Genomic DNA, 18,886 nt, shown 5'->3' with positions numbered 1-18,886 from the left:
CCTTCACTGCGGTGGTTTTCAGTTGCTGTTTGTTTGTGGGCCTTTCTGTCTGAAGTTTAGTCTTTAACAAGTGAAAAGCATGCTCAATTGGGTTGAGATCAGGTGACTGACTTGGCCATTCAAGAATATTCCACTTCTTTGCTTTAATAAACTCCTGGGTTGCTTTGGCTGTATGTTTTGGGTCATTGTCCATCTGTAGTATGAAACCACGACCAATCAGATATGTAAGGGACGGTGCTGAACATAACAAGAGAGGGCACTGTGTAATAAGGGGTGGCAATATACATAATGACAGGAGATTCTACACATATCTCTGTAGCTTGGTCACTATAAAAGGAGGGGGCTCCAAGCGGTCAGTGTCCACCCCGTCTTGAGGAGTCTATGTCTTGGCGGGTCAGAGGTCTTTTGATATAAAGAGGATCTCCAATAAATTAGACCGATGAATTGCTAATCGGTTTATGCCTGCCATTTATCTTCATTAATAAAAATACATACATCAAAAGTATACATTTATAGTATACTGTCGTATTGACCTGCATGGCAGACTACGCTTTTCAGTAGTTAAGGCCAAGCTATATGTACATACAATACTGTGCAAAAGTTTTAGACAGGTGTGGAAAAAATTTCCATAAAACTGGTCTGTATGGGAGGATGACTAGGGGTAAAAAGACTCATCCAAAGCATTAGAGGAACATAGCTAAAACCTAGGCTTTGTGGTGTAGATGACAAAAAAAATGCTTTTACCCTAAAATTCAAAACAAATTTGGTAGAAACCCAATGTTGCTCATTATTCAGCAAACAGCAGAACAACCAAGGCTGGGTTTTATTACAGGCACAGTACACATGTACTGATAGGCAGCCCTGGAGGAAGGGTGTCTAATAGAGCGAAAATTACGCATGAATATGCAGTACTGTGCAAAAGGTTTAGGCAGCTGTGAAAAACTACAGCAAAGTGAGAATGCTTTCAGAAGTAGAAGTTTATTTTTATCAATTAACAAAATGCAAAGTGAACGAACAAAAGAGAAATCTAAATCAGTATTTGGCCGCACTTTGCCTTCAAACAGAATAAATTCTTCTGGGTACACTGGTCACTTGCACACAGTTCAAGAAGCAACTCAGCAGGTCGGATAAATCGTGCTGTCTGGTTTACTGGAAGAGCGGCTAAAGGGAGAAAAGTATGTTCTATTCTTCCCACAGCCGCTTGCTACCAGTCATTGGGGAGGTGCAGGGGCTGCAAAACACACTGCTCACTACACAGCGAGTGCTCAGTAGTCACTCCCCTGCACCTTGACTGACAGTGTGTGTGTGCAGAGCAGGCTGTCAGTCAATGAGCAGGGGGAGTGATCATGGCTGCTGCAAGTAACAGCTCCCTGCACCGGCCCAATGACTGAAAGCAATCGGCTGTAAGGAGAATATAACTTCACTTCCTCCCTGTAGTCACTGCTCCAGCAAGTCTGCTAGACCGCTATATCTGCAAAAATTTTAGGAGATGAAGGTTCCCTTTATCCCCTTCTCAGACCCAGATCTTATGAATGTTACCATTAACCCTTTAAACTACTCTCGCTAATTATGGCTACATGTTCGGCACTCTACGGTAATTGCTCCCTTTGCCTCTCTATGTCCCGATCTGTCCTGCTCAGTAGCTATAGAGGCTCGGAGGAAACATCGCCTGTAGCAGAATCTTTACACTCTAATTATTCACACAGAGGTTCAGTGGCTTTAGATCTTACATTAACAAAATGAGTGTCTGATTTGTAGGGCTTGAAGAAAAAAAAAATCAAATGACCTTTATAAACTGCCAAGGACATTCATTCATTCATTCCCTGGATTCTGATACTGGATCAATCAGCATCATTTTCTGTTCTCCTGGCAAGTAGCCCTCTGCCAACCCTGTAACACAAGACTTCTCTAACAAGCAAATACATTATCCGGAGGAGTTTTATCTACCCAGCGCTAGTACAATTCCTCCTCTAGTTCCTCTCCCAGTGACCTGCTCCCCCTTAACGGACCCTGGTCAGTGAATTCCATGCCTTGCCCTCCCACATTAAAAAATTCCGCAGATTCCTTTGCAATTCTGAAGACTGGTACAAGTCTTTAACCTCCCACCTCAACTTCTAACCTCCATTTTCTGCCCTCTTCCTACAACAGTCCCCACATTTTCAGTTTCCAGATACAATGCCTCGCCAACATCTAGGAAATGCCAACACATTAAGAAAGAGATAATTAGAAGAATCAGAGAGACCTCACGCAGCAAACAGACAGCCAAAGGCCAGGCAAGAAAAGAGCTCAAAGTCTGTTATTTCTTGACAGCCTACGGAGTTTTAAAAGTTTGACAGAAACATCCATTTATTTTATTTCCAGTTACTTTTACAGCCAAGACCGATGTCTGGAAAAATAAATTGAAATAAACTTATCAACTGAATAGTTCCTAAAAGTGGCCAAAAATATCAGATGGGTGTTGATTAAACCAGCAAACCTTTTAATGTTAATGGGATTGTCCAAACTTTTCCTGAAGAAAGATGCCAAGGGAAAGAATGATTGGGCATGTTCTTTTTTCAATATCCCGAAAAGGTTCACCTTGTCGTGGTGGGATAGCTTTCATAATGTTTTTGATCAAAAATGGTGTTACTAAGAACTCTATTTTACTTAAATGCACTTTTGCTTTTTATTTGTTTACTGCAGGGTTTATGTTCATTTTGCTTCTTGTAGGTTTTTCTGATTCATGCCCATTGTGAAACATGCATTTATGTGCTGCATGTATACCAACTTAAACCAAGCTCAAATTTTGTGCTTTTTCTTTGTATTTTTTTTTGCATTCTGTGCCACCAGGTGTGGCCTCCCTTCCTAGAGCTGGATAATACATTTAAAAAGCTTCCCTTGGCTGGTGTCCACAGTTCAGGACCCGGTCCTTTGTCTGACCTTATTCACACAGAAGTCAACTTTGACACATGGTAAGGTTTTTAATATTAGACAGAGTAGGACTATCCCAAACTAGTTCACCTTGTTGTGGTGGGATAGCTTTCATACTATTTTTGATCAAAAACAGTGTTACTAAGAACCCTATTTTATTTAAATGCACTTTTGCTTTTAATTTTTTACAGCAGGGTTTAATGTTCATTTTGCTTCTTGTAGTTTTTTTTTTTTTTACATATGCCTGATCCTTTATTCTCAATTGCTGCAGACCATTTTCCTCTCTAGATTAGTCGAGAATGCAGGTGTATGGGGAAGAGGGGAGCAAGGAGATACAGTCATTTGTCCATAAGCTATCTGGTGTATGGGCACTCTGAATGAATCTCTATCATCAAAGTTAGTGATGAGAGTTTGGTTCACAGTCACTGGCTCCACCATACTTGCCAAGATTCTCTCAAATCTTATGTACCTGGTTCCAAACAATAGAGAAAACGCAAGGACATGGCACCATTTTCATAATATATCAGAATAAAAGACAAACTTGTACATAAAAATTGTGAAGCATATATACTTATATTGCATCCATCTCCGATCCCTGTAGATAAGTAGGTCCTTTTTCCAAGGGTAGCTGTGCAGGGCTTAAAGGGAATCTGTCACCCCCCTGGGCGATATCAGACCTCTACTATGGCAATACAGGCGATAGAAAAGTAAATCTATACTTACCTGTATGGCCCATAGCAGAGATCTGATTGCAGAGAAAAGCACTTTAATCAATTCTTTTTTCCACAGGCTTGGCGTCCGGGGGACGCCAAGCAATCCCCGCCTATGTGCTTATTATTCCCCTAAATCCCTGCCTCTCTGCTTAATTAGCATATCCCGCCCTCCCCTGCACGTTACTGGGCCCTGTGATGTGCAATGTGCTCCCTGACTTCGGGGCATGCGCAAAGCGCCACTCACATAGAGCTCACAGAGTGCGCTTTGCTTCATCCCGGCCCAGTCTACCTGTGCTCTGCACCGTAGGTTTCTATTTCGCAGGCGCCTGCGCAATAGAAACCTGCGGCGCAGAGTACAGGCAGATGGAGCCGGGATGAAGCAAAGCGCGCTCTATGTGAGCTCTATGTGAGTGGCGCTTTGAGCATGCCCGGAAGTCAGGGAGCACATTGCACATCACAGGGCCCAGTAACGTGCAGGGGAGGGCGGGATATGCTAATTAAGCAGAGAGGCGAGGATTTAGGGGAAAAATAAGCACATAAGCGGGGATTGCTTGGCGTCTCCCTGACGCCAAGCCTGTGGAAAAAAATAATTGATTAAAGTGCTTTTCTCAGCAATCAGACCTCTGCTATGGGCCATACAGGTAAATATAGATTTACTTTTCTATACCCTGTATGCCCATAGTAGAGGTCTGATATCGCCCAGGGGGGTGACAGATTCCCTTTAACAGAGAGGACGGCGGAGGCAACAGATCACACTTGCAATGTTTCGGGGGCTTTAGCCCTTCTCAAGCATTCTTAAGGGGAACACCACTGACACATCGCAACCTCAATCTCTTGCTAGAATTTATCGTATAAATGTAGATTTAACACAGGGTGCATGTAAAGCACATCTAAGATGCAGTAAATTGCCTTATTTATATATATTATATCCTCAATGTAAATGTATCATGCCCATTAAGGGAAGATTGATCAATCAATATGAAAGTTAACTTATTATTTCATTATCACACCAAATACAGCAAAGGAGTTACTAGATATATATATGTAGGGAAAATGCCAATACAAATACAGCATTTGTGAACATCCTCCAGAAAGCCTCAAGTATATACAACTGGCTTAAAAAGCGAGAGCCACACCTAGAGGACAGCAACATCATACAGAAAACACAATGACCCGACATTTACACCATCCTGCTGGGATGAAGAACTACTTATACAGTGACAAGGGTGCAAAGCATACATGTCAAACTCTGGCCCGTGGGCCAAATCTGGCCCGCAGGTTGGTTATATTTGGCCCACGACACCAGAACCTCCACCCCTATGCGGGGCCCATTACTCTGTATGGAGGACTATGCGGGGCCCATTACTCTGTATGGAGGACTATGCGGGGCCCATTACTCTGTATGGAGGACTATGCGGGGCCCATTACTCTGTATGGAGGACTATGCGGGGCCCATTACTCTGTATGGAGGACTATGCGGGGCCCATTACTCTGTATGGAGGACTATGCGGGGCCCATTACTCTGTATGGAGGACTATGCGGGGCCCATTACTCTGTATGGAGGACTATGCGGGGCCCATTACTCTGTATGGAGGACTATGGGAGGCCCATTACTCTGTATGGAGGACTATGCGGGGCCCATTACTCTGTATGGAGGACTATGCGGGGCCCATTACTCTGTATGGAGGACTATGCGGGGCCCATTATTCTGTATGGAGGACTATGCGGGGCCCATTATTCTGTATGGAGGACTATGCGGGGCCCATTATACTGTATACTGGTTGACCCGTGACTTTGTCCCAGTTTTTGATTTTGTCCCTCTGCATGTTTGAGTTTGCCATCTCTGGTGCAAAGGAAAGAACGCCTACCCATATGGGCCAAAAACTCAAGCGTTATATGTACAAGTAAATGTACTGTCCACAGGTATTAAAGAATTTGGATACCTTCTGGTGTAATACTCAGGCCATACAAATTACATAAAAGCAGTTTGATGGTTGAACAACCACTGATCAATAGATTGACTAGTGTGTGATCGTCACAATACCACAGCAATAAACATTTTGGTACATCTTGGCCCTTACTGCTGTTCAACCCGGTACTCCATGTTCAATGACACTTGATGAAGAACTAACGATCGATCTTTCTGGGAATATTGTTTTAATGATAAGATTGTTGAAAATCAAACATGGCCATCTTTTAGACAACGATCGTGTGCCATCGGTCACCCAAAATTATTTTTGGTTTTAAAAGAGAATCTATTATCAGGGTTTTGCAATTTAATCTTAGAGCAGCATGATGTAGGGGCAGAAAGCCTGATTCCAGGGATGTGTCACTTATTAGGTTGTGAGTTTTAGTTTAATTATAATCAGTGTTTTAATCAGCAGATTATTACTGCAGGACTAGGTCTCACGTGCAGCATAGTCAGGCTAATCTGTGTAACCCCGCCCCCACCACCGATTGGAGATGGCAGTTGCTACAGATAAGATTCTATGAAGATAGAAGGGGGAGGAGCTCTTCCTCTTGCTCCTCCCTCCTTCTGTCTACATAGAATCTAATCTGTAGCAGCTGCCATCTCCTATCTCAGTAATGGGAAAGTGTCTTCACTGCATACAGATTTTCTCTCAGAATTGAGAATTTTGACAATGACTGATCAATTTTGGCAGAGAAAGAAGCAGATTCCTCTGATAAGATATATTAAAAAGTTGCTTATTTTCATATCTACTATTGATTTATGAAGTCAAAATTAAAATGAAGGTTATGCTTTAAGCCCGCTTTATGATACACTTGATGGTTATTGCCCAGAAGACGCATTGGCGGATCGTTTCGTTGTCCTTCCCATACACAGGAGTGCTCATTCAGCCAAGCGCTCCTATGTGCCCCATGAGAAAGCTGCCGCCAGAAATGTCTGGCGGAGGCTTTACTCCAGAGAAACAAATAGATTGTCAGTCCAAAATCCGACAAGAACTTCCCTGACTGATGTGTATGGGGCATTACTGATGGTACATCATTCTGCAGCCTGCTATATATGGTGACACACAAAGGCTGTGGAAGCTAAATGGGTCACAATTTTTATTGAAACCCCACTGTGGAAAGAATTTTTTAACAAAAATGTGTTGAAAAAAGAAGAATAGAAAGCCATGACTGCATTAAATACAAGAGACTATAAGGCCAAGCTATATATAAGAATATGGGGGAAAAAAAGGTTTACTTTTATCTCATTACCATTGGCAACATGTATATCCATGGGCGTGCGATGATCTGCATGCAGATGAGGAGCAGAGCGCCTGCTCACCCCTCCCCGGCACAGGCAAAGCTCCATTACAGAATGATGGAGGATTAGCCGCCAGTGCGCTCTGTAATCTCTGTGCTCCATGCACATTTCCATTTCATTCATCCTCTATTATTGTCTGCTTTAAAATGTAGAACATCTAGGAGATTTCAGGCTACAAGGCCGTACAAACAGCTCCTCAGATTAGTGAAGAAAAAAAGGATAAAAATATATAAAGAAACAAACCCAAAACCCCAGAGACGGGATAAGATGCCTGCAAATTCTGTGACGGCCAAGGGCATAGTATATCTTATTTCTGTACTTGTACTCACCCTCCACCCCCAGAGAAAATCTTCATTAAAATGCAAACTTCACTGCGCGGCACCTTGTAAAACATTTCCTTTTTTAATTGCTCTGCCTGTACAATACTGAGGATGCTTTCCTAGTACATACAGTGTACGAATAAAGTCGCTGTATAGTTTCTGATGTGTGAAAAAGGGGAAAAGAGGCACAACCCCGCACAATGCGCAGTGTACACAGTGCCAACAAGATATTCCTGTACTGCGGCACAGATGCCCCCATTCTACACAGTGTTAGGCAGAACGACACACGGGTCAAAAAGCGGCCGCCAGCAGTTCAGTTTCCTGGAATTTTTTCATTTTGCATGTAGTCACTGCGGCAGTTACCTAATCGCTAATTGTTTAAAGGCCTGTTTAGACTGACCGTACTTCCATAAGTACAGAACGATTGCAAATACAACTGTTCCCGGCGGCACAGAGCGTCAGGTTCCTGGCGGCACAGAGCGTCAGGTTCCCGGCGGCACACAACTTGTATACACAGGACAATGTGCTGCCGAGAACAATGATTTTTTAAGTTAGATTAAAAAATAAATAAGGTCACACCCACCCGTTCAAAGTGTTAACATTTGGCCACTGCCTGACCCAAGCTGATTTGATATAGGTCATCAAATACCTATGCCCAGACAACCCCTTTAAAGGATAATGATTAGTGTTGAGCGAGTATGTTCTATTAACCCTTTCGCCTAGTATGTTCAGGCAGAGCTCCGAGTATTTACAGCTGCTCGGTGATAAGGTTAAATTGCTCCCGTGTGCATGATTTGCGACTGTTACACATTCCTCACATGTAATAAAGCTGTCAAAACAGTTGCAAATCATGCACACGGGAACGATTTAACCTTATCACCGAACAGCTGTAAATACTCGGAGCTCGGCCCGAGCATACTCGGACAGAACATACTCGCTCAACACTAATAATGATCATTATACCTAATATTTATACAGTCTCTTGCTACTCCCAGTCTTTGTGACAGACTTCAGCGGTGATGTCGCTATTATAGCGCACGTGACCACTGCAGTCAATCACTGGTCTCAATGACCCTGTATTTTCCTGCAGCGGTAACCTAGGGGTACATACAATCAGACTGCCAGACATGTTTAAAATAGTAACTGAGGCTATATGGAAAAAATGAAGGTATATTCTTCTGCAGCCACACATTTCCAGACATCGGGGCAGTGAAAAGTCAGAAGAAGCTGTCAGTCAAAGTGTAGGGGGAGTGATTACAGCAATCTCACAAAGGGCTGATCACAGCTCACCGCTCCGGAGCCGTCCCAATGACTGCGTTTCTTTCTCTTTTAATGACAGGATGTCTATTAAGTAGTCAGAGCGAATACAGATTTCATCCATGAATTGAGAACTTTGAAAATGAATGATCAGTCCTGGCGGAGGAAGAAGCAGATTTCTCTGATACAATATATTTCTTAAGGTTCTTATTTCCATGTGTATTATTGATTTACACAAGAAAAATTAAAATGATAGTTACGCTTTAAAACTTAATTTTCTACTCTCTTGCTGCTGCAGATGTCTATAAAGTCCTTTAACTCAGTGCTTTTGCAAAACTGATACGGATACGTTCCACATGTCCGGAGTGGGAGCACAATATCCGCACTGTCAGTAGTGTCCTGACCTGGACTCGACACCCTCACGTAGGTCTATGAGAATGCTGCGATCGGGTCAGGACACCAGCGGAAAGTCCGGACACTGCACTTGGACTCAAAGCGTGAATGTCGGATCTGTGACAATGGCTTTAGAAGTAGCACGAGGGAGGGGAAGGAGCTTTACGCAGATCTGCAGCGCACAGGGGAGAAAAACTTATGGAGCGCATAGAATACTGGCTATAGACAAGAAGGAAAACACAAGGAGATGAAATAAATGCAGGATTGGAGCTGTGCTGATACATGAAAGCGAGCAAAGACAGCAGCACCCTGGATCCACACAGAGCTCACATCCAGCCTGTATTACTGGGAGGAAAATCTGACACATGGATCAGGCTGTAAAGGAATGAAGATTGCAACCTGAAAATTAGGCATGGTTTATGCTAACCGACCAGCTGCATTAAACAACCGTCGATCTGAAGCAAGTTTGTCAGTCAGTGATAGAACACTATCTAAATCACCTGCCTACATGTCTACAGAGCCATCAGCAATAAATTGTTCACTGTGCATAGGCTGCCATTTTTCTGTTTACACAGGACGATGTGTCGACGTTGATCTTTTAACCAAGCCAAGAGATCATTTCACCTGATGGACGAGCATTTAGAGTATTTTGTTGGGTGATCAGCAGTCTGTTTACGCTGCACAATTATCGGGAAATGGGGGTTCCTAAAATCTCTTGTTTCTGATAAGTGTGCAATATAAATATACTTTAAGTGGTTACCTTTAGTTAAAGGGTTTGTCCATTACTATATTCTCCCATGTAAAATAAAAAAGCCTGTACCCACCTCTGGTATCATTATTATGTCATGTGAGCCCTGCAGCCAATCAGTGACCACTATTAGCTAGTTTCCCTCTCGCTTCCTTCAGGAGAAACTGACATCCGTAGGAAGTCACAACCAATCAGCAGCTCTTACTTCCCCCAGATATATCAGTTTAGTCTGAATGAAGTGAGAGTGAAGTGGCCCAATAGCGACCATTGATTGGCTGCAGGGCTCACGTGACATAATGGATCACGAGCCCAGGCGCCGGAGGTGGTTACAGGCTATTTTAATTTTACATGGTAGAACATAGTAATTGAGAAGAAGTGGACAAGTCCTTTAAGTAGATTGCTCGAACATATGTGAAAATCACAGGTGTCCATGGCCTTTAAAGTTTGGCTGAACCCACCAATTTTGTAGGGACCATCCAACCATATCATGTTTAGATTGAAACGCCCATTCCTTTGTTCTCCCTGGTGATAAACCCCAGCCCGGGCTGTCTGGCAGCTGCTTACTCTCTTCTCCCCACTGAAAACAGCAGAGACACAGCGGGACACACAGAGATCAGATGTGTGCTCTGGATTAACAGGCTGACATAATCCAGAGCAGACATGCCTTTAGATCTTTTTTGCCAACTCATAACTCTAATTTCCTTCTTTCTGATGGGATCCTGTCCATTTTGTGAAATGTTACAAGGCCTGACGCAATTCACATTTTAGTGGAAAAAAACTCATACATGTACATGTATGTAAATAGGGAAACCTGGCCAAAACAGGCCGCATACAATAACCTGCTAGACAGGTTACAAGTAGAGCAAGCAGCAGCACTCAATGTCAAGCAGCAGCTGCAAAAGCAAACAAGATTGATCAATAAAAATAAATATATAAAATCTCATCATCCCAATGTAAATTTACCCCTCTATAAATCACTGACACGGTCAGGTTTGGAATATGGGATCCAGTTTTTTGACACCACATCCTAAAAATGATAATGGAAAGCTACAGTCAATTCAACTAGATTATTACATGGGATGGAAAAGCTCTCCAAGAATGTTGGTTAGATAAGCTTAGATAAAAAAGAAGACGTCTTAGAGTTGATTTCAAATATACGTATAAATACGTGTGTGGTCAACACAAAGAACAGACACAACAATTATTCCTTCCTAAAACCTCGCAAAAGGACAAGGGGACATTCATTATGTGTGGAGAAAAGGCGATTCCAGCACCTAAAAAGGAAAGGATTTTTTACAGTTACAGCAGTCAGATTGTGGAAAGCCCTATTGTAAGAGGTAGTGATGTGGCAGATACTATAACGGCTTTTAAAAAAGGACTGAGTGCTTTTTCATAAATGGTATTTCTTAATACAAAATACCAAAGATTGTCTGTCCGCTGTCTCTAACATCATGTCCTCCCTGTATTTGAAACTGAACTTCACGTTTCCTCCCTCGACTAACCCATCTATACCCGATATTGCAATTACATTGGGTGGTTGAACCAGCGCTCCCAAGGAACACGTTCACTGTCTTGGGGTCATATTTGACCCAGAACTCTCCTTTATTGCATATATCCCATCGCTCACTCGCTCTTGTCACCTGCATCTTAAAAACATCTCCAGAATCCGACCTTTTCTCACCTGTGAAATTGCTAAAACTCTTACTGTCGCTCTTATTCACTCTTGTCTGGACTACTGCAACTCTTTACTGATAAGTTTCCCTCTAACCAAACTTTCTCCTCTCCAATCTATCCTGAATGCAGCAGCCAGGGTCATATTTCTATCAGGCCGCTTCACCGACGCCTCTACCCTGTGCCAGTCATTACACTGGTTACCCATTCGCTAAAGAGTACAATACAAAGTCATCTCACATGGGGTAAACACATGCTTATGCAGGTTTTGTCTTCCTACTAAGGTAATGACGGCCGATGGTGGCCATGCATGATGTGAGGGACATTGATATATAGATATATCAGTATGCTATTTACTATGTGAATATGTCTCCTCCTTTTTGTTAGCACTTTTCTCATTCTGTTTATAGCTGAGGCTTAATACGATCCCAGAGAGGTGTCTTATCTGCATCGTACATGTTATGTATCGGCTTTTAATCACTTTTTAATGCATATGCATGTACTTTTTGCTCCCCTCCTCCCCACATTTCCTGTGCAATATTTATAATAAAGTTTTTTTCATCTTTTTCACCATAATGGGCCATTTGATCGTTTTCCTTTTGCCTTTGGCACCCTCATGTTCTCTCTTTAGACAGGCCTATCACCTCAACTCACTAACCTAATCTCTCCCCTGTTCCCTTCTTATGTGCCCACGATGCAGAAATGCTCAGGATTTTTTCCTGAGCGTTTCTGCATCTCCCTCGCAGAAAAAAACACATGCGGATTGTACATGCGGATTGTACATGCGTTTTCCTGCCAGGGACATGCAGAAATGGAGCATTATTCACTGACATTTCCGCATGTGGATTGACAAGCACTTTCCAAGCGATTAGCATCACTTGGAAAGTGCTTGTGACAACTAGGTCACACTATATAAATCCATGCAAACAGCATGGATTTATATAGTGTGACCGAGAGAGTGGTAAAAATAAAAAAATAAATGTATACTTACCCTCCGATGGCCCGCGCTGTCTTGTTTCTCTCGGTCCCGGCTGCCGGCAGCGGTGAATTGAAAGACCTGCTGACGTCAGCATCGTGTGACCCGTCACATGACTCTGACGTCAGCGCAGGTCCTTCAATTCACTGTAAAGTGCCGGGAAGCAAGTAGGAGCGCGTTTTTTTCCGCAATGATAATCCGCAGCATGTACACAGCACATACGGATTATCATTGGGGAACATTGCTGCCCTTCTACCAAGTGTTTTTATTGCGCATGCGCAGCTGCAAAAATGCTGCGGAAACGCATTAAAAACGCATCGTGGGCACACAGCCTCAATGTTAATCTTAATCTGCTCCCTCCTATTCATCTGTTTCCACATCCTCCATGCACCCAAGAGCACACGGTAACTGCACTTAGATACTGGCTGATGACCGGATCATGCAGCTTTATAGTATAACCCCTACCTATAATATTACCAGGGATGTGTCCTTCTGTTCGAAGCCTCTATAGACTGAGCACGCTCAGGGTGGCGCAATAACGACATTATGTCCAGGACAAGAGAAAGAGACAAATTAGTGAGTACACCCCCATATTATTAGTACACTATATACATACACAGCGCTCATCGTAAGTGAGTACACCCCCTGCATTTTCAGTATGTTATACATACAGCGCTCAGCACAAGTGCGTAACCCTTCCTGCATTCTCAGTAGGTTATATATACAGCGCTCAGCGTGAGTACACCCCCCTGTATTCTCAGTACGTTATATATACAATGCTCAGCTTCAGTACACCCCCTGTATTTTCAGTACGTTATATATACAGCGCTCAGCGTGAGTACACCCCCCCTGTATTCTCAGTACGTTATATATACAGCGCTCATCTTAAGTGAGTACACCTTCCTGCATTCTCAGTACGTTATATATACAATGCTCAGCTTGAGTACACCCCCTGTATTTTCAGGACGTTATATGTACAGCTCTCATCGTGAGTACACCCCCCCCAGTATTCACAGTAGGTTATATATACAGCTCTTATCGGGAGTACACCCCGCCTGCATTCTCAGTACGTTATATATACAGCGCTCAGCGTGAGTACACATCCTGTATTCTCAGTACATTGTATATATGCTGGACGTGTCCTTTTGTCTGAAGCTGGGATGGGTGGCGCCAGAGCAGTGAGGTGCCGGAGTCAGCATGTGTGCATACCGCACCATGGCACCATTTTGTTGAAGACACTGTATATGCGAATTCTCAGACTGTCTTTAAAAAATGGCGCAGGATAGCGAAGTATGCGCGCACGTGCTGACTCGGGCTCCATTAATAAAATTAAAAATGTACCAATAAAAATGCTCGCCACTCGGGCATAGAACGGGTTTAATAGCTAGTTTATTATAATAATGGATGGACCATAAACTACAAGTACTTTCTACCTATTGTCTCCCCCCTATTACATTATACATTGTGAGCAGCACGGCCCTCACTACTCCTGTAACTATGTGTTACTTTGTAATGTTTTATTGTCTGTACATGTCTCCTCTTAACTGTAAAATGCTGTGGAAAATGTCAGCGCCATATAAAATTATTACTATTATTGAGGGTTATAATTAACCTAGCAAAAAAGAATGTATACCTGGTGGCCAGAGGTTCAACTTGTTAGACGCAAGTCTTTATTCAACCGATATAGGTATGTAGACTGGATATCTGAAGGTTTAAACTATAGTGTGTGTGAGTGAGATATATATATATATATATATATATATATATATATATATATATATATATATATATATATATATATATATTTATTTATTTATTGTGTAAGGTGGTTAATAATGGCATAGTCGATGGGAGGTATGTGTCACAGAGATGGCTGTCCTCTGATGTAGCCCGGAGTGCTGCTCTAGTGCACGTAAGCACTAAGAGGCTGTTTGGTGCACTGGACCGGGTTATGGGTAGCTTGGAGAGTTGGGCGGGTCCAGCTACCCACATACATCACCTCTGGGTGTGGTTAACAGCCTATAAAATGGAGGCTGTTTGTTTGGCACATGGGCTGTGTTTGGAGGGAGAAGGCCTCCTGTGTGTTGTAGGCTCCAGACTGAGCCGTGTAATGGATTGCCTGCCAGCCTGTATGACCACAGCGCTGGCTAACCAGACTTTGCTAAAATGACTGTTTACTTTGTTTTTGCCTGCACTAAAGGGTGTTTGTTTGCATTTTTGCTTTTGAACGGTTTATGAAGCAAATAATTGTACATTTAAAGTTACATGCCTCCTGTTTGCCTCACACCGCACCTGAGTGAGTAAAATCCTTACAATATATATTCAATATGCACACAATAATATGCAATGTATAGCTGATATAACCTAGGCACAATACAGTCAGCAGGATGAAATAGCTGTATGGTGTCCTGTTAACAAGATCCTCAGAGGTGTCGTCCAGGACCCCCAAAGTCACAAAAAAAAAAAAAAAAATTAAAAAAAATACTAGTGACTAACCTGCATAAAAGCAGTCATACAATGAGGTCTGAACTCCTCCATGTTTAGGAAAAGCAGCCCAAATGTGACGAATCATTTAAAGAAGACCAACCATTGTTTAATACATTGAGCAAAAGTCTACATACCCGTATTCGTCTCATGGCCGCCACAATCTCCACTCTGCTGTTAGGACGTGGCACATCCAAGCTCCCGATGTACTAGAAAATAAAGATTTCAATTTAGTCTATATATGTACAGGGCGAAGAATAAAACATGGAAAGGGAAGATGTGAGTTTTGGACTGATGGACATATACACTTGTTCCTGCTGTTTCCTGCAGTCAGTAATGTGTACAGAGAACTTGGCTCAAACAGTGGAAATACAAGAAATATTAGACGGTCATAAAAAAAAGAACGATGACAAACAATAGTGGAGCATTGTGTCTCTGGATGCGGCTACATTAGTATGAAAAGCCATCAACAACCTGCATTATGTCAGATGAGAATGAGCAACACAATGGGCACTGCAGGGGCTGACCATAGCAGGTCTACTGTGGTCACATTACGGATATCAATGCCAGTCTACAGGCCGAGGGCAGAGGGATTACCTGTTCGCAATCCCTGCATGTGTCACAGCTGTCTAACAGCCGCGACACATGCAGTCACGGTGGCTCAAAGATGCCGAGCACGCCGAAACTACTCGGCGAGCACCCGAGCGTGCTTGTTTAAAGGGTTAAAAGAACACACTTGCTCAACACTAGCGCAGACCCATTCATTTGAATGGGTCTACGTGTGTCAGTGTCTCCGGTACGTGTGGAAACTGTCACCACTCATACAGGATACACTGACATGTGGAAGAGCCCTTATAGTTTTGTAACCATTTCCAGCCTGATGAGCATCAGTAACTTTTCTGAGGCCCTCAGAAATTTCCTTTGTTACATGATACAATTCCATACACATGTTATGAAGGTCAGAATTTGATACATCCCTGTATACAGCAGATAAACCTTTATAAGGTTTTTCACATTTCACCGCCCTTATTATTACAAGCAGATCATAGAATCATAGATCAATGAGTCTTGGTCCAGAGACCTCCACCGATCACTCAAGCCGAACCGCTCTTCCCTTGAGGGCTGCGCAGTTTAGTAGACAGGAGCACACAGCTGCTGGTTAAGGAGGAACACAGAGTGGGATACGGGCTGACGAGAAAGCCACAGAGTGGGATACGGGCTGACGAGAAAGCCACAGAGTGGGATACGGGCTGACGAGAAAGCCACAGAGTGGGATACGGGCTGACGAGAAAGCCACAGAGTGGGATACGGGCTGACGAGAAAGCCACAGAGTGGGATACGGGCTGACGAGAAAGCCACAGAGTGGGATACGGGCTGACGAGAAAGCCACAGAGTGGGATACGGGCTGACGAGAAAGCCACGGCTACAAAGTCTATGACTTCGATAGTTTCCATACTCCAGTCTGTGTGCGCCCTCAGCCAGGAGCTGTGCACCTCTCTACGGGGAGAAGGTGGGGGAGGTTTGAGCGATTGGTGGGGTTCTCAAGATACGAGACTCCCACCCATATGCTTGTAATTATAACCGCTCTGAAATATGAAAACAAAAGCGTAAAAGGTTTACTTTTCTCTTTATATTTTAAAGTGCTGCGGAATATGTTGGCGCTATATAAATAAAAATTATTATTATTATATAAAGCAAGGCTCCTACTCCCGCTGTCACACCATTGATTGAAAACACCAGATTAATTTCACCTTCATATTATCTGCTAATCCCTAAAAGGTTCACATACTTTTGCCAATTACAAATGTGATATTCGATCATTTTCCTCAACAACAAAAACAATTACAAAGTCTAATATTTTTTAACTCATTTGTTTGATGTGGTTCTCTTTGTCTACTTGTAGGACTTGTGCGAAAATCTGATGTCGTTTTAGTTCACAAACTTTCAGGCATCTCTGTAGGCTTTGAGTGGTATTGTAGTCTACTCCAAGTTACGTTGATGAATCTGAGGTGCAATACAGATTTGATTTCTTGAAAAAAAAATAACCATCATCTTTTTATAATTCTGGACAAATCCTTCGAGAGACAAAGCAAAAAGCTTTCATAGAACTGAAAAGAAAAGAAGCTTATTCATTGGCAAATTTATATTCCAAAAGCCTACTTGGCTCCTTGGTTTGCCCACATCGGAGGTTTCATATATCCGACATTCATCGTCAGAGTATGGATACAGAACGGACTGTGGCCTTCGTGACCAGAAATCAATAGCCTCATATATCCCTATATGGTCCTTACATCACTGATCGTATTCAGACCATGAATGTTGTCTATGTGAAGCCAACCTAACTAGTCCTCTTTAAAAGGTGTCCAAAATTATGTATGGACTGATTGAGAGATCAAATTAAAAATAACACAAAAAAACAATTAAATGGAGGTCACGCGAAACAGGAGAGGGTTATAAAGCCATGTGTGTGAACACCGAAACCCCACCTTGATCACAAGCTCTGTAATTGCTTTAAAAATATTTTATCCAGATGAAAAAACCCATCATTCACTTATGAACCAGACCATGAAGGATTTAGAAAATAAGTCTCCTGCTGCTACTATAAGATGAGAGAAAGACTCCTTCAGAGCCAGCAATATCCTAATAAAAAAATACCACAGCCCCGGGCCCTGCTGTTTGCTAAACAAGGGATAGAGACAGCACTAGCCAAAGCCGGATATTGCTTACCAAGAAGCCAATATTATTACTGCAACCAAAAAAAAGTCTTCCCTGAAAGAATGAAGAATGCTCGAGAAGACTTCACAAATAACTCCAACCATTTTAGGTACCCTTGACTCATCAAAACACGCAACCAAATTACATTAAATGGGTTATCAAGTTTAGGCAACCATTTCTCAACCATCTAAGGCAGAAGAGAGAGTGCCTTGGTTTGAGAATGGATTGCATCTTCAAAAGGTTTCTCTGGCAGTGGAGGATGAGGACCATCCATGCAATGGAATGTCTTACTATGACCATGGGAGATTGAGAGCAATGCAAGTTCTCCTGGCAACAACAGGTCACCCTCATAGCAGTACCTCTTACATCTCAATTTTCTAGAAACGTCCTGGAAGCTCTGGGAAACGGGATGTCCAGAGACCGAGGAAAACGTGCGATATCTCCCGATGGCTTCAAAAGTCTACTGAAACCTCCTGGAAAGTGGCACTTCTGGGACGTTTCTCAAGCATATACACATGCAAATGAGAATTTGGCCAACAGCTACCTTCTTGGCTCCCTCATACACATGAACAATTGGCTGGGTCGAGTGTTCATGTGCTTTCAATGGGAACAGCAGAGATGACGCTGGTAGAGAGCCATGGCGGCGGCTTATCTTCTGTAGGACAAAAGGGTCAGACATTTAGATTCAAACAGCCCAACACTTATCTCCCCAACATCAACTATCGGGACAGATTCCAAAAGCCCCTGTACACATCAGTTGATTGGCTGATCCCGTCCAAATCGGCAGGCTCACTCAAGTTTTTTCTAATGTGTATGGGGGACTATACGTGTGATAAGGGGCAAGCCCCAACGTCCAACCACACATTGAGAGTCGGGAAACAGGGCGTGGAAAGGACACAGACAGGTCTGTAAAAAAGTGGCATGTTATGAGAACAAAAAAAAAAAGTTTTGGAGACCATCATAATTGGGAAATATGGCTTTGTTTCATCAGCTGGATAATAGTCTTAGGAAAAAAATAAAGTGTTATCTGAAGGTCACTTTCAACAGGACAGCTCCTGGCTGTTCCATTAGGTTTATATTGGTTTCTAGGATTAAAAAAAACCTGTAACCATTGAGAGCAAAATATAAAAAAAAAAAAAGAAAAAGTTAGGTTTTATTGAGAGGCTTTATGTGATAGGGACTGTAGAAGAAATGAGCACATTACGACCAGCTATAGGTACAAGAAAACACTGCAGAGGTTAATAGTAAGATTCTTGGGTGGTGGTGTGATCGCCCAACACTTCACTAGAAGTGACTTTTCGCCTGCTTCCTATTAATTATATGAAATAGTAGAATCATCTTGGCGCAACTTTAAAAAGAGAAACTTTTACTTTGGGAACCACATAAATACCAATTCCCTAATTGGAAGTTATTATCGGAAATCTCTTG

General features: G+C 42.6%; 1 protein-coding gene across 4 annotated transcripts in view; it reads right to left on the bottom strand.

Moving 5' to 3' along the window:
• LOC141156745 (carboxyl-terminal PDZ ligand of neuronal nitric oxide synthase protein-like) overlaps positions 1–18,886 on the bottom strand; it is a 110,506-nt gene that overhangs the window by 76,548 nt on the left and 15,072 nt on the right. For all 4 annotated transcript variants that reach the window (XM_073643082.1, XM_073643080.1, XM_073643081.1 and 1 more), the window contains exon 2: positions 14,881–14,952. In XM_073643082.1, coding sequence (XP_073499183.1) covers positions 14,881–14,952 — 72 coding nt within the window. The remainder of the gene's footprint in view (positions 1–14,880; positions 14,953–18,886) is intronic.

The sequence above is a fragment of the Phyllobates terribilis genome, unplaced genomic scaffold (genome assembly GCF_046119375.1).
Source record: "Phyllobates terribilis strain yellow unplaced genomic scaffold, ASM4611937v1 Scaffold_8__6_contigs__length_399053987, whole genome shotgun sequence".
Taxonomy (NCBI): Eukaryota; Metazoa; Chordata; class Amphibia; order Anura; family Dendrobatidae; genus Phyllobates; species Phyllobates terribilis.
This window is presented reverse-complemented; position numbering and strand designations above follow the sequence as displayed.